The sequence below is a fragment of the Hyperolius riggenbachi genome, chromosome 11 (assembly GCF_040937935.1).
Source record: "Hyperolius riggenbachi isolate aHypRig1 chromosome 11, aHypRig1.pri, whole genome shotgun sequence".
Lineage (NCBI taxonomy): Eukaryota > Metazoa > Chordata > Amphibia > Anura > Hyperoliidae > Hyperolius > Hyperolius riggenbachi.
Genome location: NC_090656.1, coordinates 77,354,628 through 77,375,770, shown reverse-complemented (window position 1 = coordinate 77,375,770; position 21,143 = coordinate 77,354,628). Strand labels below are relative to the sequence as shown.

Here is a 21,143-nt window from a genome sequence, read left to right as displayed (position 1 = left end):
TGAGGGACAGTTAGTGACAAGATATATATATATATATATATATATATATATATATATATATATATATATATATATATATATATATACACTGTAAAGCGCGGTGTAGTATATTGGCGCAATATAAATACTAAATAATAATAATAATAATAATAATTGGCAAACTTCAGACGGGCCTGCACATGTGCCTTCTTGAGCAGGGGGACCTTGCGAGCCTTGCAGGATTGGTTTTCTTGGTGACTGTGGTCCCTGCTAATTTGAGGTCATTCACTAACTCCTCCCGTGTAGTTCTAGGATGCTTTTTCACCTTTCTCAGAACCATTGACACCCCACGAGGTGAGATCTTGCATGGAGCCCCAGAGCGAGGTCGATTGATGGTCATTTTGTGCTCCTTCCATTTTCGAACAATCGCACCAACAGTTGTCACCTTCTCTCCCAGCTTCTTGCTAATGGTTTTGTAGCCCATTCCAGCCTTGTGCAGGTCTACAATTTTGTCTCTGACATCCTTGGACAGCCCTTTGGTCTTTCCCATGTTGGAGAGTTTGGAGTCTACTTGATTGATTGATTCTGTGGACAGGTGTCTTTTATACAGGTGACTAGTTAAGGGCTGGTTCAGACGGGCGTTTTTGTGGCGTTTAAAGCAGCGTTTCAGACGCAGCGTTTTCTGGGATCTACTGCCATCCCATGCAAGTGAATGGGAGCGTTTAAAGCTGGCTTTTGCAGGCTTTCATGAAAGCCTGGCAGTAGATCCCAGTGTTGCGTCTAGTCTCAAAAGCAACATGCTGCTTTCAGAGGCAGTAAACGCGAGGAAACAATAGCAGAGACCAGAACTGCTAGCCTTGAACGCTTTTCAAAAGCTTTCAAAAGCTAGCTTTTAAACGCTGGCGTTTAAACGCTGGCGTTTGAACGCAATGCCAAGCAAAAGCTCAGCAGACGCCTGTGTGAACCAGCCCTAAGACAGGTGTTCTTAATGAGGGTGACTAATTGAGTAGAAGTGTCTAACCACTCTGTGGGAGCCAGAACTCTTAATGGTTGGTAGGGGTTCAAAAACTTATTTCACTCAATGAAATGCAAATCAGTTGCTATCTTTTATTTAAGGTTATTTTTTCGATTTTCCTTTTGATGTGCTATCTGCCACTGTTAAAATAAACCTACCATTGAAATGATACTGTTCTGAGACTTTTCATTTCTTTGTCATTGGACAAACTTACAAAATCAGTGAGGGGTCAAATAATTATTTCCTCCACTGTATATATACATTATAAACCGATGCACGATTCAGCTCACAAGGATCTTTCCCAATCTGAAATCCTACAGGCAAGTCCTTTTCTGGCAATCTTCCATGACAGCCCCACCTTAATCAACTGATCCCATCTACCTACTGGAAACAAAGTTACAGAACCTAACCTACCACAACTATTATTGGATAATTCTCTATATTATGGAGCTCTTACAAAATACTGATAAGATATTCCCAAACCTGCAGACTTATGTACAGAACAACCTGTCAGTTCACGTGGAGCGAAGTTACTAAACTACATTCTCACTACAGCTGAGCATGTGGTAAAACTTCATCAATGGTCAAGAAGAAAACTGTATGCAAATTGCAGATCTAGCAAATCTGAAAAAAAAGCAGGTGATAATCCGCATCAAGAACTGATGATCAATAAATCTGCAGCTATTCACCCTAATGGTGTGTACATACTTGAAAAACTAATGAAAGATCTTAGACCAATTTTACCCCCTTCCATGTAGTAGGAGAGCCTCTTCTACACAGTCTATTCTATGGAGCTGAACTCCCCATCAGATAAAAATCTTTGCAAGATGCTGCCCACACAGATGCTGTACACATTCGAAAAATCAGTATCTGCAAAAGATCTGTTCCTGCAAAATGCATTCATAGTCTATGATATCTGCAGATCTCATACACACCTTGTTTAGCAGACATTAATCTGCAGATCAGATCCACCAGGATGGATCTTCAGATGATTGTCAGATATGCAGATGAATGTCTGTTAAACAAGGGTCTATTTTCTCTAATTGTATATATTTTTCTCAGACCCTAGCACACTGGAGGTATATGCGGGAGTAGCGGACACATCTTTTGAATTAAAATAGCTAGCACAGGCGAGCTATATTTTTTAAAAAATACCTGACTGTCTAAGGGATTTTATACGTTAATTATGCTATCCATTAGCTGATTAAAGCATGCATGCTGGCCACACAAATGGCTACTGGGATCACTTAAATCTCTGATAATCCTAATGTAAACTGTACAGTACGGGTATCCAGTAAGGACACCAGAGAATGAAAGTACTATGTGAAGTTTATACACCTCTCTGCAGAACAGAAAACTCTGAAGTAGTGTCACAGAGCAGGGTTCTGTTTAGCAGTTTCTACTGCAGGATGACAATAGTTTGTGAGACTCTTGAAAGAGTTTCATTTTCTCATATCCTCTTGGCTCTACGAGAGGGGCAACGGTGGCAGTGTCTAATATAGAACCACAATTACTGCAGCACAGCTGGCAGAGGGAATGGGGTCTTGCCTACACCAGCTGCTGCTGTGGAAGAAGTTCCAAACTGAAATAAACTGGACAATAAAACCCAGCTCAAGTAGTATACTGCTCACCTGTGAGGCACATTCTATTGAGGTACAGACTAACCAGCAAGCTCATGGTGAACCAGAACTCATTGGAGTGTGTGAGGGGCTACAATGGTCCTAAAAGCCCCCTTGCTAAAATGCTAAGGAAAAAAGTTTGCTTTCTTAAAACAAAAAGAATTTGCGATAATTCAGGTTGGAGTGAGCTTGAGATGTCTCTATTGACCTGAAGAAGCGGTCTGGTACCACAAAACGCATTGTCTGTATTTTTGTGCTTATATCAATTGAAAGTTTTCTACAAGGTACAACAGACACTTTTTTTGAACATTTTTAAATATTTTATGCATTTTTGGGTGCCTTTAGTATCACTGTTGTTCAAACTGAAATGCGTGTTTTTAATTATATATTTTTAACAAAACTATTAGTAAATGGTGGACAGGGAATGAGGGCAGCCTGGAATTATTGTTAAATGAGCCAGGAGATAATCATTCAATTTTACCAGTGGCCTAAACAGCTCAAACCCTGGTTCCCAACCCTAAGAGATAATCTCAGGATGAGTAACTCTGCTGCAGGACTTACCCCCAGTCGCCGAGTCTTTGTGGTCCAGCCATGCTATCGGAGGCGAGTGTTGTCGTCGTTGGCGCCACAGTTGTTACCTGTTGCCAAGCAGGAACCAGTATCGGCTGTGATCCATTCGACCACGTTTGCTAAAAGGTATAATGATCTAAGCATGCTTGGTAATAACAAATATAATGTAATATGTTTAAAAGTAATCTTATTAAAGCTCACCTGCGACAGAACACCAGGTCTGATCTGTAGGGGTTGGATGGCGGGGGCCTGTGTGACCAGGGGCACAGTGTTGTCTACTCTTACAGAGTAACTGGTGGGTTTGCCATGGTTTGGTGGCATTCCTGCAGGATAAAAAGGAGCATCCCATTTAGCCATGTATAGTCGTGCAGAAAACAAACTAAGCAACAAGGAAGAAGGAACATGCCAGAATTCAGGGAAGGGAAGGTATTTAACGGTATATTTATATCATAAGCATGGTACTAAGTACAGTCAAATAATAAATACATAATACAAACAATAAAACAAAGAGAAATTCAGAATTAATAGATGGAGAAGCTTATTCCTGGCTGAGTGGACAAGCTTCCTGTAGGCACAATCATGTGACCCTCATCCAGGGTAAATGGAAAAAAAAGGATTACCTTTGGAATGTGAAATAATTTTAAAATACAGGAGGTGCTGGGAATTTGTTTTATACCAGTATTTGAGGTGACTTTTGCTAGAAAAGTAGAAGACTATTTATTAGCCAAAATACCTTGTAGGGTTGGGGGGCAAAGGATCAGCGTTTGCTGAAATGCGTCGTTACAACCAAATGGAGCAGTTCCTGCCTGCATGGGGATCCCATGGTGTATAACTGTATGGCCTGTGGTGGTTAAAGCCTGTAAAACAAAATCATTATAAATTAAATGAAAAGTGCTATGAGAGCATTGTCTATCTGAATTACTGAAAAAAAAATATATGAGAGTAATACTACAACATAACAGCCATTTTTATGTATCCATGGCTGGCTGCAAGACGCAGTTTGATGTGTGTCCACAAGAGGGCTCATGGACCACATAAAAACGTCTTGCAATAAGGACCGTATCAAAAGCAACTCAAATATGGGCAGACTCTGTGAGAGTATTGAAATGTAGCAGAGGTGGGACATCTGCCAGGTGCCTATAAGTAACTATATAAACATGCACACAAAATGGTAAAATGCTGCAAGAAGTCAACTGATTTACTAACACCCCTTTTTAACAGCACTGCCACAAACAAATACATGCATCAAATTTACCTTTGATAAAGGTCAAAATATCTTTTTTCCCCCCTTTTTTGGATTCAACCAAGGGCAGGGCAATCAGACTTCCCCCCCCCTTTTTTCCCCACTAGGGGGATGTCCTGCTGGGAGGGTCTGATCGCCGCCGGCCTCCTCAAAGCCCCCCTCCGAAGTGATTTTCCTCTCTTCCTCCCTCTCGATCCGTCCTGTACTGCCTCTGATAGGCGGGGGATCGCCGATCTCCTTTACGGTGCTGCTACGACAGCAGCGCCGTGTGATGTAAACGCAGGGGAGTTCTTCCCCGCGTATTTGCAATTAGCCAGCGAGCCGCGATCGGAGGCTCGCAGGCTGTTCACAGAGACACCCTCCGTGAACTGATATGGAACGGCCGCTCGAACAAGCGGCCATTTCCATGGAAAAACCACTTCAACCTGCCGACGCCTATCGGCGTTAGCTGGTCGTTAAATGGTTTTTAAAAAGAAAAAAAATAATTTGTCACATGGTCTCTAGAGATGGTCAATGAGATGCAAATAATTGTGGCTTGCATGAAAAATATCATGCAAACTCTATGCAGCTTGCTGTACCAACCAAAGACAACAGGAAGTGCATTTTGATTTCCCCAACCGTAAGCTGCATACAATTTACATAATGTTAAATGCAAGCCAGAATTATAAGCTTCACTCTGACCATCTCTAGTGGCCAGCTTTTATAAAGAGATGTAAATTAGATGCAAAGCGACACCTAGCAGGATGACCTCTCCTCTACTTTTGAACATTGTGTGGCCCATTTCCCTCCCCCAGATGCAGTGCAAGTCCACCTGGGGCCATATGCAATTCACTTTTTCTCCTGAATTTTCTCCTAGGTGATATTTTCAAACTTGTCTGTAAAATCCTTTTTAAGCCACCAGCAAGAAAGAAAATACAGTACTCAAAATAATGCTGCACTTTTTCACTTAAAAAATGGCTCAGCAGCTCTTGCTATAATTTGATATGACCCAGGAAAAGACAGCAAACTATCACCAAATAGCATACAATAAATACAGCATAGCTTTGGAAAAAACACACTTGTATTCTCCAAATGATTTTCAGTATCCTCAAGTATGACAGATTTGGATTTGTGTGGGAACAAATATGAACAGTGTGGCCTAAAAATGTGCCGAGGACAGTTCTCTTACTGCCCACAGTAACCAATCAGAATTCCCCTGTCACTTTCACACCTGAGCACAGGGTGCCACACTTTCCATACAGCAGGCTCATAGTACTTTCAATTGATATTTTCCTATTGCTGTCTGCTGTCTGGAGATGCAATATAGAGAGCTCTTATGAAAGACAGTTTGATAAATGAGGCCAGATGTCAGTAAAGCAGCCGCGGTGGAGGATCAGGAATGCTCACCTGACCCCTGACGCTGCCAATCTTGGAGAAGCCGGCTGAAATGTTAGCTGCGTTGGCTGAGGCCACCGGTCTCATGACTGATGTTTTATTGTGGTTGCCTGTGTCACCCAAGCCGGGACGTGACTTGCAGACATCCATGATATGGAAACAAGATTTCACACTGTGGAAAGCAAAAGACAAAATCAGTTATTATTCACATTAAAAATAAACCTTTACGTAGTGAACAGAGCTAACAATCTCACAGCCCTTTCCATACACCTGAAAATCCCAACTGCTGTATTAAACTAACATCTCTAGTCACGTTAAAGGGACACTTAAGTCAAACAAAAAAAATGAGTTTTACTCACCTAGGGCTTCCAATAGCCCCCTGCAGCTGTCCGGTGCCCTCGCTGTCTCCCTCCGATCCCTCCTCCAGCCACTTCCTGTTTCAATGACAGGAGCTGACAGGCTGGGGACGCGAGTGATTCTTTGCATTCCCAGACACATTAGCACCCTCAGCAATATGGTATATGATATATGCTATAGCAGCATAGATGGCGCTATTGTGGCCAGGAACACGAAGAATCACTCGCGTCTCCAGCCTGTCAGCTCCCGTCACCGAAACAGGAAATGGCTGCCGGCGGGGCCAGGTGGATCGGAGGGAGACAGCGAGGGCACCGGACAGCTGCAGCGGGCTATTGGAAGCCCCAGGTGAGTAAAACTTTTTTTTTTTTACTTAAGTGTCCCTTTATGTACCAGTTCTTTATCATACTTCCCAACTGCTCCGATTTGTCCCATAGCAACCCACTCTGTGTCCCATTGTGCGCTCCCCTGTCCTGTGCTCCCCCAGCCCACTATATGCAGCAGGGTATATGCGCAGCAACATCGTTTCTATCACTTTCCTCCATGCTTCAAGGATGTGCATTGTCCTTTTACGGCTAACCTCTCACTCTAGTGCCCGGCATTTTGTCCTGTGTGGCGTAATTGCATGTAATTACAGGAGATCAAGATGCCGGACTGTAGAGTGAGAGGTAAGAGGATGGACGCACATTGCTGGAGCCTGGTGGCGAGAGAAGCACAGCTACCAATGTGCATCCATCCTCTCACCTCTCGCTCTAGTGCCTGCTTCCCCTCCAGCATCACGTGATTACACATAATGAGATGCCGGACAATAGAGTGAGAGGTAAGAGGATGGACACATTGTTGGAGCCTGGTGGTGAGAGAAGTACTGCTACCGATGTGCGCCCATCCTCTCACCTCTCGCATGTGAGGAGATGCCAGGCAGTAGAGCGAAAGTGTGGACATACAGTGCTGGAGCCTGAATCTGCATAGACTGAGCTGGGAGAGCACAGGACATGGGCCACTTAACACCACCAGGGAAGCAAGCTATATGGGGTAGGGAGGGGGAAAGCACTAGGCACCAGAAAAGCTATATTTGGGAGGAAGATGGAAAGCATTAGGCACCAGGGAAACTATATGTGGTGCAGTCTGAGACCTGGGGGGAGTGGCTGGAGCTGCAGCCAAGAGACTTGGGGGAGTGGCTGGAGCTTGGAGCTGCAGCCACGAGACTTGGGGGAGTGGCTGGAGCGGCAGCCATGAGACTAAAAGAAGTGTCTGGATGTGCATGCATGAGATTTAGGGGAGTGGCTGGATCTGCATGCATTAGACTTGAGGGAGTAGCTGGATCTGCACGCATGAGACTAGGGGGGAGTAGCTGGATCTGCACAAATGAGACTTGAGGGAGTGACTGGATCAGCACACATGAGACTTGAGGGAGTGACTGGATCTGCACACATGAGACTTGAGGGAGTGACTGGATCTGCACACATGAGACTTGAGGGAGTGACTGGATCTGCACACATGAGACTTGAGGGAGTGACTGGATCTGCACACATGAGACTTGAGGGAGTGACTGGATCAGCACACATGAGACTTGAGGGAGTGACTGGATCTGCACACATGAGACTTGAGGGAGTGACTGGATCTGCACACATGAGACTTGAGGGAGTGACTGGATCTGCACACATGAGACTTGAGGGAATGACTGGATCTGCACACATGAGACTTGGAGGAGTGGCTGGATCTGCACACATGAGACTTGGAGGAGTGGCTGGATCTGCACACACGAGACTTGGAGGAGTGGCTGGATCTGCACACATGAGACTTGGGGGAGTAGCTGGATCTGCACGCATGAGACTTGAGGGAGTGACTGGATCTGCACACATGAGACTTGGAGGAGTGGCTGGATCTGCACGCATAAGACTAGGGGGAGTGGCTGGATCTGCACACATGAGACTTGGAGGAGTGGCTGGATCTGCACACATAAGACTTGGGGGAGTAGCTGGATCTGCACGCATGAGACTTGAGGGAGTGGCTGAATTTGCACACGAGACTCAGGGTTAGTGGCTGGACCTGAAGTCATGCGAGTCTGGGGAGTGACTGGAGCTGAAGTCATAAAACGTGGGAGAACTGCATATACCAAGCTGCACTATATTCAGGTGTTGGATCCTCAGGATATATTAGTTTCTGCCTCAGTATGTTGCTAAGTTAGAAGAAAACAGGGATGGATATCTGAGTTTCACCGTTACTCCAGCTATGTAAATGGATCACGATGCTATTCTGTGGTTTCAGATGTTCTCCTGCTCCTTAGCCTGTTCTGCTCTGCTGTTTATTGGAACTCAACATGATGCATCATTAACATACAATAGTTTTGTTTTTATCATCTTACTGAGACTTTCTAGAACACAAAAATGTGTCCAGTAGAAAATGCATTATTTTTTTTTGTGTATATCGTGCATTGGGTTCATAATAACTTTCAAAGGAAGGTTGTCAACAAGACTAATATGATTAAAAAAAATGTTACAGCCAGTAGCGTAGACACTGCACTGGATAAGCTCTGGTCTCTTGCCGGGTCTTCCCAGAAGCTAATTTCTCCAGTTTTGTAATTCAGCCCCAGCCCTGCTAGCGTGTCCAGCTACAGCAAACCTGATAGCTGTGACTCTGCTGACTCTCTGCTCTGGCTGCTATGATAGGGGTATGTAGTAATATTACACAATTCCTGCATTAAGCCATCCAGCTCCATCACCCAGTCCTTCCCTGTCCTAAACAGCAGCAAAAGGGATAAACCTCAGTGATGCCATCTGTCTTGCCTGAATAATCTATATTGCGGCTTTGACCTATTTAAGAATGCTACCGTGCTTCAGTACTTTCGCAAATACTTCACTGCAGTCATATTTTCCGTGTTCAGTCCGCTGTACGTGTTCCAGTTGGCATGTTATGTAAATACAGGCTTTCTTTTCAGCAATGTGAAAATGAGGCAAGGAATCCAGAGCAGACAGCAGAACGGGCTTTGACGAAGTAAAGGAACGCATTCTGGCAGCAGCATGACTGTGGCTGGAGAACTTATCAACCGCTGCTCACATACTATATATATATATATATATATATATATATATATATATATATATATATATATATATATATATATATATATATATACCCTCCAGGTCTTCGATGCCCCTCCTTGGGACTCAAATACCTCCATCTAGCTTTCCACAACTGTCCTTCTAAAAATAAATGTACCGTTTAGCAGTAATATGGTTCATTTTCGACCTCCGGGGGCCCCTTCAGCTGCCATAGGCATGAAAGTCAACAGGCACTAGGCAAATGATTTGAAATCAACTAGATGTCTAAATCAATAAGAAGTCTGAATCAAATAAAAACCGATTCACAATTATGAGTCTGGTCTATTGAAAGCTATTTGGGAGAGGTAGTCCTTTTTATCACATACGGGAGGGACAGCATCAAGGAATGGGCAGCCACTTAGCCTTGTGGCATCTGTTGGTACTAAGATTGTAGAAGTTCACTTGGATTTTGTGTAGCCAATTAGGCTGCTATCAAATAAGAGATGACTTGCATGACACTCTAGTCTGAAGATTGCAGACCAGTAAAGGGGCCATACATCAGTCCATGTTGGACAGGACAACACATGTAGACATGGGGGAACATCGGCCGGGGGTCCATCAGTTGTCGTGATATCGAATGCAGTTACTGACGCGCACCGAATCAAAACCTTTGTGACTGATATTTTCCAGCATTGCCAATCAATAGAAGGATCGAACGGGTGGCAATGTTGTGAGGCCAATTCATCGATCAATAAAATTATCATAATGAAATGTAAATTGGCTAGCAGAATCAAGAGCTGTATGAGCACCCAAGCACTTACAGCCAGATAATCATCTACAAACCATCCCATAGATAGTGCAAAACAATACCTACTGACACACTGACAAGAGGATTTGTTTTAGCTGACCAGCTTGCCAATGAGCAAGTGTTGGGAAACGTACCACAATTACATGATGATGAGTACTGGACACAGCCCAAAAGAATCTGACAACGCACTGCTGCATGCGTTACTGCACAGGTGTGGAACTCCAATCCTTGAGGGTTATATCCATGCCAGTGTTTAGGACCGACAGAGAAATGTGTTCTACTTGAGGAACCACAACTTTCCCGATTCAGTCCCAGTTGAGCCAAAAGTGTGCGATGACCTCGACCCTTGAGTTCGACATCCCAGCGTTACTGTGTGCAACCCTGTACTGTTCCACTCAATGTAAATTAATGGGGTCAGCGATGCAATGCAAGTGCTGTGGTTTACTGTAAAAGGCAAAGCCACCTGAGTTGCAGAGCAACGTGATAGTGTGCTCAGGAAGATAAAAGCGGGGAGAGGTGTGGCCCCCAGACTGTCATATAGATAGTGCTGTTCTGCTCTATCTGTATCTGACTGTATATAACCGTGGCCAGGTCACTGAGACTGTCAGCTGCACTGGTGACTGATGTAACTGGCTCAATCTACTCTGCAGACTACTGTGGAATTTATCAGATACTTTTAAATAATAAAAGTAGCAGCGTTGCTGCACGTGTGGCTCGGGCATGTCCGCCTCCAAATATATTCAGCATGTTCGCCATCACCATTCATCTCATATTCAGCCTGTTCAGTGGACCGTTCCCCAGCTTGTAAATTGGGCTGTTTGGAGTAACACGTGTAGACAGACCATACCATACATTTACTGTATTACATGCAGATCACATCTGGAAAAGTCAACATTTAAACAAGCTTTACTAGATTTCAGACTACAACAAAATGTATGAAAAACAGACTTCGGGTGTAGAGTGTATCGAGGTTTGTGAATCAGGAAAATAGTATCAGATCAGACAAGCTCGGGTGCGGGTCACATGACACGCCGGGACCCGTACATGGACGCCAGAAAGCCCTGGAGATGCAGGAAGTATAGAAGACGGCACCCGGAGGATTGGTAAGCTGCTTCTGCAGCAGAAGACTATGCACAACTGCAAAAGTACTGGCCCTGTTCTCCCCCTCAGGCATGCCAGTTAGTTGAGACTTCCATATGCCCGAGTCCTGGATAACTGGGGTTTTACTGTATTTCACTATTGAAGCGCTCATCCTCTTCCTTGTATTCCCTTCGAAGCATGGTTAAAGCTGATCTTTGTGTAACGTTACACTTAGGGCTGGTTCAGAAGGGGCGGCAGCCGGCGTCTCATTCAGCTGCCCGCACAGAAAAAAGTTTGGCATCAGTCTTTGTCACTCCATCATGTTTTGAGCCCCTAGGGCAGTGCAGGGCAAACTACGGCCCGAGTGTCAGCGGGCTACATTTCTATCCTCCCTCCCTGCAGAGTCGCAAGCGGGCGGAAAGAGGGGAACTTTAAACTCACCTGGTCGCCGAATACAGCGCCACGTCTCCGTGGCAACACGGCGTCACATGACATCAGGACGTGCCAGCGTATAATACGCTGGCATGTCCCAAAGTCGTGTCATGGTGATGCCCTGTTGTCGTGGAGATGCGATGCTGGATTTAGCGATCAGCTGAGTTTTTAGTTTCCCTTTTTTCTGCCCACTCGTGACTCTGCAGGGAGGAAGGGAGGGAGCAAGGAGGGGGGGGGGGGGAAGCATTTAAGGAATGCAGCCCGCAGTCCCCAGCATGCACCCCGGGCCGCACAACGTTTGCTCAGCACTGCCCTAGGGGGAAACGGAACCAGAAACGCAAACGACACTGGACGTAATGTAATATGCACAGTCTCAGAAAATTCAATTAATCACAACATTTGTGCATTGGATGATAAACTCACTGCCATTCATCTCAATGCAGGGTTCAGTGGACACCGGCATTAAACTATGAGGATGGATGCCGGCAACAGTCCGACTGAACCGGCCCTTAAAACCTTGTAATTTGTAAGCAGGTCATGTGGCCGCTAATTGAGGCATGTCTGTAGCTGTTCTCATAGGAGCAAAATAAATACAATATTCGTAGATTATTAACCAGGAATTACTTTTAAAAACACTCAATTATTCTTCAAGTAGGATTACCGAAACTTCTTGAGCTTAGTGGAGTTAACCTTCATCATACTAACACAGACAGATCTTAAATAGCTCTTTAATATTCCACGATGGAAGCACTTGTAGAATAAATGAAGATGCACATTATGCAGCGGATAAATGGCGGGGGAAATTGCACTGATGATTGGACGGCACGCTCCTGCTAAGAATCGGACAAGCCAAGCACCAGACAAGTGTCTGAACATGTGACCCAGCTGTCCCTTAAATTGCTCACTTTCTCTAACAATCGCAGGACAAATCCTTGTGGTAAAAGAGGCTGTGAGAGGTCTATTCTGAATTCTATGAGACAGAAGATTAGCCATTTATAGAGGAATGTCATTAGCATTACACAGGGCGCGTTGCTGGCCAGCTGTGGCATTTCAGGGCCTTTTATTGCAGTAACAGGATTGTTACACACGACCATGCAAGTAGAAAACAGAGCTGCAAGCCTATTCTGGATTTAGGCGGCCGCCTGGGACAAAGGCTCAGGGCCTATTTCCACAAGTGCCGAATTTAGCAGGAATTTGTAGCGCTTCCCCACTGACAAGAGGGGCGGGGAAACACTGCCTATCGCTAACATGTGCTTGCTGTCCAGATAGCACTGAGGTGCAAACCTGGACTGCATGCTGTAGATTTCTGCAGCCCACAGCTGAATCCCTATAGCTGTGCTTAGCACTGCTTAGCGGCTGCACAGCAGAATGGGAGCTGCGGCTGAATCAGAAATAGCTGTGGCTCCGAGTGGAAACCGGCCCTTATTGCTTAAACAAGAAGACTTACTGGAGCAACAAGAGACTTACTGGTTGCTGTGGGGGAAATCTAGGAGGTGCTTCATGGTAACAAAGGAGTGGTTCAGGGTGTCCGCTGGGCTGATCCTCGTCTCTGCATCAATCATCAACATTTTCTTCAACAGGCCCACAAACTCTCTCCTATCTGCTTTCTCAGCCACCAAGTCGCTCCCGTCCAGATCCATCACCATGTTCACCTATGAAGAAGGAGAAAGGGTTCATCAGAATATGTCCACTTCTGCCCACTTACAAGAATAAAGTAGTAAAGCAGAACTCATTGTTGGAAAACCTTACAAACTCAGTAGCATGTCTTCACCCTGCATACGTGTTTACTTGTAAAATGCCAATTCATGCCTGCATGTAACTTTAGGCAGAACTATAGCCTCCTGTCCCAGAGAAACCTATACTATCCTGCTTTCATTGTCATTATTTTGAATTGATATAGCGCGGACATCTTGGATAATAAGGATCTACTTTAAAGAGAAAATGTAACAAACTATAACTGTGGGGTACTTACCTCGGGAGGGGGAAGCCTCTGGACCCTAATAAGGCGTCCCCGTCCACATCACCCTCCGGGATCCAGCGCTGGCAGCCCCCAAACAATCAGCTGACAACCTTGTTAGTTGTGATGCACTAGTGGCTGCAATATTTACCTACCGTGCTCCTGCATAGGCGAAATAGCGGCTTTCTGATGGGTTCTGGCGAAAGCCTTTGGGACTGCTTGGACAGCTTTGGAAGTTCTCGCATGCCCAAGTATTTCCAAAGACGAGTGGATGTGTACTGCGAACACGCGGATGTGTGCTTGTGCTGTACATATTTGCTTGTTTTTTGAAGTACACAAGGAAAAATAGATGAAGCGATCATTCAGGAACAAATGGGTGCACCAGCTTCTCTATTTCCACACAATACGATCTGAATAATTTTGAAACTACAATCATTCATTAAAAATTGGGCTGATAATGGACACTTTACCAGAGCCAGTAAGTGCTATTTCTGCAGACGCTGCTCTGTAAAATTGATGCCTGCCGACAGATGATTGGCTTGCCATAGGCGCTAGTTGACCAACCAACTGCACACTAAAGCTTTGTGTCTAGGGCTTTAGTGACAGAGAGGTTCTTTCATATTCATTCACAGCTCCTGAGTGAGCATTTGTATGTAATCTCCTCTGGGATTTGTTTTTCAGTTTGGCAGGAGTCTGGGGCACACAGTTATAATAGGAGAGAGGACAACAACAATTACTGTAAACAGGAAGCAGCTGATTCTCCATCTAGCCATTTCTGCATGGGGTTATAGAAAAGGGTAAGCTGGACATCTGTGAACTCCTTCTGCTGGCCTAGTGATACATTTACTTTATGCTAAAAGGATAACTTCAAATCTCTGGCCGCCATTCATTTAGAAGATATTAAAAGGCAGCTTTACCACAGAAAAAAATTTATAAAGAACTGAAGCAGGTGATCAGAAAATCATTTTTGGGCTATTGCTATAAGGCCATGGTAAGACATCAGGAGATGTTGTGGAGGGGTTCAAGCCAGGTGTCAAGAAAGGGGTGGCTGTTAAAGAGCACAGAGTACCATTTTTTTTTACACAATGGAGGGAGGTTTGTAATGAAGTGTGCCTCTCACTACTTACCTACAAGGTGCTGCTCCTGTGGTCTCTGGAATGGTTCCGTCTCTTGTACGGAATGCACCAACTTTTTCTTGGACAGACAGCATGTGCCACATTTTGTAGTTCCCCGGAGCGTCTCTCGCGCACATGCCGCAATACATGCTGGGAAATGTAGTTTATGGATGCGAGAACATCTGCGTACTCCCATCCATAGACTAGATCTCCCAGCATGCTCTGCGGTGTGCCTGAGAGAGACACTGCCGGGAACTACAAAATGTGTCAGTGCAGTCCGACCAAGGAGAAGATGGCGCATCACATACAGGCCTGAGATCAGAGGAGCAGCAGCATGTGGGAATGTAGTGAGACTCACCCCAACTTCTGCCACGACACCCAATGGCACACTTCATCATGAACTGAGTTTCATTGAAAAAACAAATGATGGTGCTCAGTGCTTTTTAAGGTGATAGAGGTTATGATTAGATTTGTAGCTAATTGCCAAAACGAAAAGGGGGTGGGGTCGATTTTTTTTTAACTCTGAGTGGCAATATGGTAATGGCTGCCATATTGTGAATGCCATTTGGTGCCACTCCCTCATACTCCACGCTCCATTTTGCAATGTATGGGTTTCCAAATCCTACAAATGTGCACTAATGCATAGACCACCGCAGTTGCAAAGTAATCTTAAGCCTGGTATACATGCTAAATTAACCTCCTCCGAGATGGCCAATAACTACTGCCTTTTCTAGCATGTGTACTGCGCCCCTCCCTCCCCCCCATCCCGGTTGGTGCACATTGCTAGACTGGAGGCTGGTGATGCCTTTGTACAGCCTCTGATTCACACTGTGACCTGACGGATAAAGTCTCAGTTCCTCGCCCTTCTGTACGAGGTATTATACTCACTCACACTGCTATAAAAATTTCAGTGTTGGGTAGAGCTGCACTTCAAGGGAAAGGTTTGGTTTAGATCAGCTGTGCCCAACCTAAGGCCCGTGGGCCATTTGCGGCCCGCGAAGCCGACTTTTGTGGCCCGCGGAAGTATCCTGAGGAGGAGGATTGTGGATTGTGTCATACTATGTTTTAGGTTTACACAGCATATTCGTGTTCTCCGCAGTAGCGCTGTGATAGTTAGAGACCCTCATCCATTGGTTGCTGCAGAAACCACCCTGCAATAGAAATCAGCCTTATTCTTATTGGAGGGAGGTTCCTGCAGCAACCAATGGGCAAGAGTCTCTATCACAGCGGTACTGCAAAGAAGGCGAGAAACCTATGACACAATCCCTGATCAGCACGAATTCTTGCTTTGGCTCTCCTCATGTGCTCCGGCTCTCCTTTCCAAGATGATTTGCCACTGCTCCGGCCTCTCATCTCAGGGGACAGTGTGACATCACACCCTACCAGCCTGTCAAGCTGAAAAAACTTTGCCTGACACTGACCTTCACCCGCGGCTAGGTCGCGGCAACTAACAGACTCCCCCGATTCTGCTGAATAGTAGGCCTCAACTACCCTCAACTCACACAGCATTTGTGCTGGGCAGAGGGGGGGGGGGGATCACCCAGAAAGCCTCTGCACACTCACCCCTTTAACCCAGGAAATGGGCATCAGATGGTGAGTACAACAATTCTTGGTTTGCCGTTTTCTTTCCTTTTCAAACACCGTGTTAACTGTTACTAGAAAAGTGTTAAAGAGTTATATTTAAATTTTGTATGTATGTGTTCCAGCCCGCAAAATTTATCTTAATATGAAGTGTGGCCCTTGGGCATAAAAAGGTTGGGCACTACTGGTTCAGATGAATGATGGGAGCAAAATTCAAAGCCAACAACACAGTTGTAGAGACAAAAGCGCACATAAACCTGATATATACAGTATATACACATCTACCCAAGTTCTTTGCACTAAATCACATAAACGTAATTAGGAGCGTGGGAACACATTTTGCCCCAATTTTTCACCCAATCCTGACCGGTTAGGGAATAATGATCATTTTCTAGTTTCAGTGCAGGCCTACTATTAACCTATAAAGCTAATTACCAGAGCCAAGGTTTTTAGCAAGCCAGCTTGATAACATTTTGCATAATAGATGATGTATCCTGTAACGTCACATGCAGATGTAGGTCATACCACAGAAAAAGCCTATGGGCTAATAAATGCTCCATACTGATACACATTCATAAGCACTTACTGTAACAGGGCTCAGGTCAGGCATTCTTGTGGAATGTTAATAGGAACCTGTCAGCTAGCTATCTGTTTCCTGGAACACTCCAGGCTCTCATCTCCTGCTGCAGGCTGATATTGTCAGATAGCCGGGAGCAGTGCAGCTGCCTAGTGTGCAGGGCCACGTTTCCCATCAGGCACCTGGGTGGCAAGACTATGGGTGGCACATGCCATCCTTCTTTCCACTAACTTTCTAGCAGGAGGATCAGCTTTCATTCGCTCATGCTTTAAAAAGTAACTCCAAGCAAAACATAAATAGAAAAAAAAAGTTTTAACCATATATGGTAAGCCTGGATTACACTACAGAACGCATCACTGTCCATAGAACTGAACACCTGTCCAGCTATATCCATTACATTGGACATGTTATAATAGTATTGCTATTGTGTAATGACTGACTCCTGCCAAGCGTCCATAATTATCTTGCGACACGCCTGAATATGCATATGTCAGACATCCATTTTGGTCCACCCATGAAAAGGACCATTTTGACTGAACCGAGCATAAAGTTTAAAGTGGACCTAAACTCAGAACTTCCTCTCTGCTCCAAAGGTTCACAACAGCATAATAACCATTAAACAAAAACACTTCTTTGCTACACCCGATACAACTTCTAAAATAAATCTGCACTGTTTCTACTTCCTGATTCATTGAAGCAGACATATTGTTAACGGCCTGTGCTTTCAAATGAGCTTATCAGCCATCTCTGCCATAGGCAGTCATTTGACACGGGAGAGATCAAATTACAACTTGTGATTAGACACAAATGAGGGGGAATTAAACAGGCTAAACTCTCTAAATACATACGGGGTGCATTTCTCTACATTTCCCATCTGTCCTGTTCAAGAGTTCACTTCAAGAGAAGTGAGCTAAGAAAAGAATAGTCAGATACTCCCCTATTAAGAGGGGAGGCATTGGATCCCACAGAGTCTCCCTAGTCTTCTATCCGTGTCCTCGCTCCCCCGCTCAAATTTGGCACCATTGGAAGTCCTCTGAAGCACTAGTGTCCCCAAGTGCTTCCAAAGGCAAGCACATCTGTACTGCGTATGTGCAAGCCCCAACGTGTGTGCACAGTACGGATCCATACGTCTTCAGAAGTACTGGGGAAGATGAGCCTTCAGAATGCTGCACGAAGAGGGCCAACGTTATAATCCACCTGGTGGTCAAATAACTTTAACGGGGGAACAACGAAGTAAACAAGCTTCAGAGCGAGTACCAGGAAGGTTCTATGTAATCCAGAGCCTTCTCTCTCCATCACTTCAGAGCTGCTTTAAATGAAGGGAACACAGGACTTTTGTTAATCTGTTAGTTCTGCAACAGTGTCATTAAAAAGTCAATATAGCCACACTTTCTATTTTGGGACGGGGATGATTATTAGATGCTGCACTTTCACTCCTATTGTCACATGATGGCCAGCAGTACTGCAAATGGACGCGACTCTTCAGTGTTATCAGAAAGGTGTTGCCAACTAATGGTGTCAAAAACCTTTGCTGTTCTTGCCTTCTTGCATCATCACTAACTCAGTAAAGCAGGGGTCTCAAACTCAATTTACCTGGGGGCCGCAGGAGGCAAAGTCAGGATGAGGCTGGGCCGCATAAGGAATTTCACAATCGCGGCACATCGCCGCCTCTGCGCGCCCCTCTCACTCTTCCTTCACAGAGAGAGGCGGCGTTCCGTGCAGCGATTGACGTCAGGAGGGGCAGAGCTGAAACTGAAAGCTCTGCCCCTTCCAGGAAATACCTGCGGATTGCCCCCCGGGTGATTGGGAGCGTTTAACGGCGGGGATGTGGCGGATTACTTTGGAGCACTGAAGCGAACTATAAGGAAGCTTTTGCCAGCGAGGGCCACAAAATATTGTATCGAGGGCCGCGAGTTTGAGAGCCCTGCAGTAAAGGAACCAGCCTTAAAAGTACTGCTATCATAAATCGGGCATAGTGGGATCTGAACCTTCTATAACAGTGATTAATGATTGACTGTATACCGCAGCACTCGGTATTTGATTTTTATATGAAAAAATGTATTTGCTTATCATACAGCATATATACAGCAATATGAACAGTTGCAAGTAGTGTTTCCACCTAACAATATGCCATTAGATCAGGCCTTTATAGCCAAGCAAACATGAATCTTCTCGGTTAATTAAAAAAAATAATTTTAACAGTTGTATTATGTAGCATAAGGTCAAAAATAGTCTCAACTGTATTGGTAGCTGTCTCAAAGTCAAAAGTTATTTATAACAGAACTTCTTGCTAACAACTTAACAAAAAACCGACATTTACCTCGGGAGGGGGAAGCCACTGAATCCAATTGAGGCTCCCCCCGTCCTCTTCAGCCAGCACGATGCTGTAATGGCGCCCAAAACAAAATCCAAAATAATAACGGTGTGTGCCTGTGCAGGTGCACTAGGGTCTTTCTGCACGGGCCCCCGGGACAGAAACAGCCGAGCCTGATCAGGTGCACTCTATTGCACAGGCACACACAGCTTGCACCTGTGCAGTAGTGCAAAACCGATTGGGTATGGCAATTTCCGCTGGAGCCCAAGTGGAAAGCCGCCAGTGTGCCTGTCAGCAGCGGGGACAAGCAGACTTTCCAGGGGTGGATCTCATCTACTGAGGAGGACGAGGGAAGACTCTTTGGAATCCAGATGCTTCCCCCTCCTGAGAAAAGTACCCCCAACCACCCGCCGGGGGACTTTTTTTCACTTCACGGTGCCTTTAATTCTGAAATATGAATACAGACAGTCACTAGAACATTAAACACATTACCCCTTCTCTGTCAGTGGAACCGCAGTGTGGGAAGGTAGCGCTTCAGGCTTGTAGCAGGGTCGATATCTTTCTGAAGAGATTCTGGCTTGATGTGAGCAGTAGGCTGTAGGCTTTAGCTCTTATTTTTATAGTAATCGTTTCAATAAGGCTGGTATTTGGAATTTCCCATTATCTCTGGTCCTGATTGGCTGAAACTTCCTTGCGTTTAGACCAAGATGGCGCCCACGCAGGTCGCCTCGGTCACATGGCTCCGACAATGTTAGATGTTTTTAGATGTTTTTTGATACTTTTAGATACTTTTTAGTCTAGTTTTAGTTTTAGTTAGCAGTTTTTAGCCACAGGCTCTCCTGGTACCTGTTGCCGCTTCTGCTCCCGCCTCCGGGCACACGGCGGCTCTCGGTCTGCACCCAGTGTCTCCCGGCCGCAACTCCCCGGATCCTGGATGTTGGCACCCCCAGCCTCCGGTTACCTGTCCGCTGCTCCTCTGGCTGCCCACATAGCCTCCCACTGCACCGGGTACCTCCTGCGCTCCTGCTCTCGACACTCGGGGGCTCCTTCCTGACTCCCGGCGGCCCCTGGACACAGCCCGTCGCTGCACCCAGTGGATCTCCCGGCTGCTACTCTCCGGATCCTGGCTGTCGGCATCCCCAGCCTCCTGCAACGTGCCCGCTGCTCCTCGGTGTCCGCCCACATAGCCTGCCGCTGCACCGGAAACCTGCTGCGCTCCCAAAGGCCGCATCCCCAGCTCATTCTGGCTCCCGGACTGTCGCAGCACTCCCAGCTTCTAGATCCCGACACTGCTCTGCGGCCCCAGCATCCTGCTCGCCGCCCTCGGCTGCCTCCCGGACAAACAAGCACCTCCTTGGCCTGCTCCCCATCCATCTGTGGGAGCGTTTCCCCCCCCTACCGCACCCACGTGGCCTGGCCTGCATCCACGCGGGCCGGCCTGCACACCAGCAACCACGTGGGCCGACCTGCACACCAGCAACTCTGGAGCTGCATCCCGCCTAGAGGGGAAGGAAGGGCTCCGCTCCACCGGCCTGCACACCATCAACCTGGCCTCCGGGACAGCACATCGCCCGCCTGGAGGACTCCATGCCACAAGCCTCTCCTTGGTGAGTTCTGCCCTGGGTGAGCTTCTGACGCTCGTCCCCCCATCCTCTGACTGTAATAAACTGTGCTGTGTTGTGCCTGCTCCATGTCATCTGTGCCTGCTCCATGTCATCTGTGCCTGCTCCATGCCATCTGTGCCTGCCACACACCACCTTGTGCCTGCTCCATACCATCTTGTGTGCCTTAGCACGTGCTGTACTGCCCGCTCCCTCCCATGTACCTGTGCCACTGACTGTGCCGCTCTGTTTGCTATTCTCCCATACCATCTACCTGTGCTACCCATATCTGTGCTATAGTCTGGGCCGTGCCGCTGCACCATACCACCGCCTGCCTCGCACCACTGTGCCGTTCTGCTTGCTCCATACCATCTATCTGTGCTATAGTCTGGGCCGTGCCGCTGCACCATACCACCGCCTGCCTCGCATCACATTTACTGGCTGCTTCATATACTGTGCTGCCTGTTTCATCCCACCTACCGG

At 46.1% G+C, this 21,143-nt stretch overlaps 1 protein-coding gene across 2 annotated transcripts in view; it reads right to left on the bottom strand.

Moving 5' to 3' along the window:
* Positions 1-21,143, bottom strand: part of HIPK3 (homeodomain interacting protein kinase 3) — a 185,513-nt gene that overhangs the window by 25,621 nt on the left and 138,749 nt on the right. For both annotated transcript variants that reach the window (XM_068260243.1, XM_068260244.1), the window contains exons 6-10: positions 12,983-13,167; positions 5,813-5,972; positions 3,917-4,040; positions 3,385-3,506; positions 3,175-3,302 (exon numbers count right to left, since the gene is read on the bottom strand). In XM_068260243.1, the coding sequence (XP_068116344.1) occupies positions 3,175-3,302; positions 3,385-3,506; positions 3,917-4,040; positions 5,813-5,972; positions 12,983-13,167 (719 nt within the window). The remainder of the gene's footprint in view (positions 1-3,174; positions 3,303-3,384; positions 3,507-3,916; positions 4,041-5,812; positions 5,973-12,982; positions 13,168-21,143) is intronic.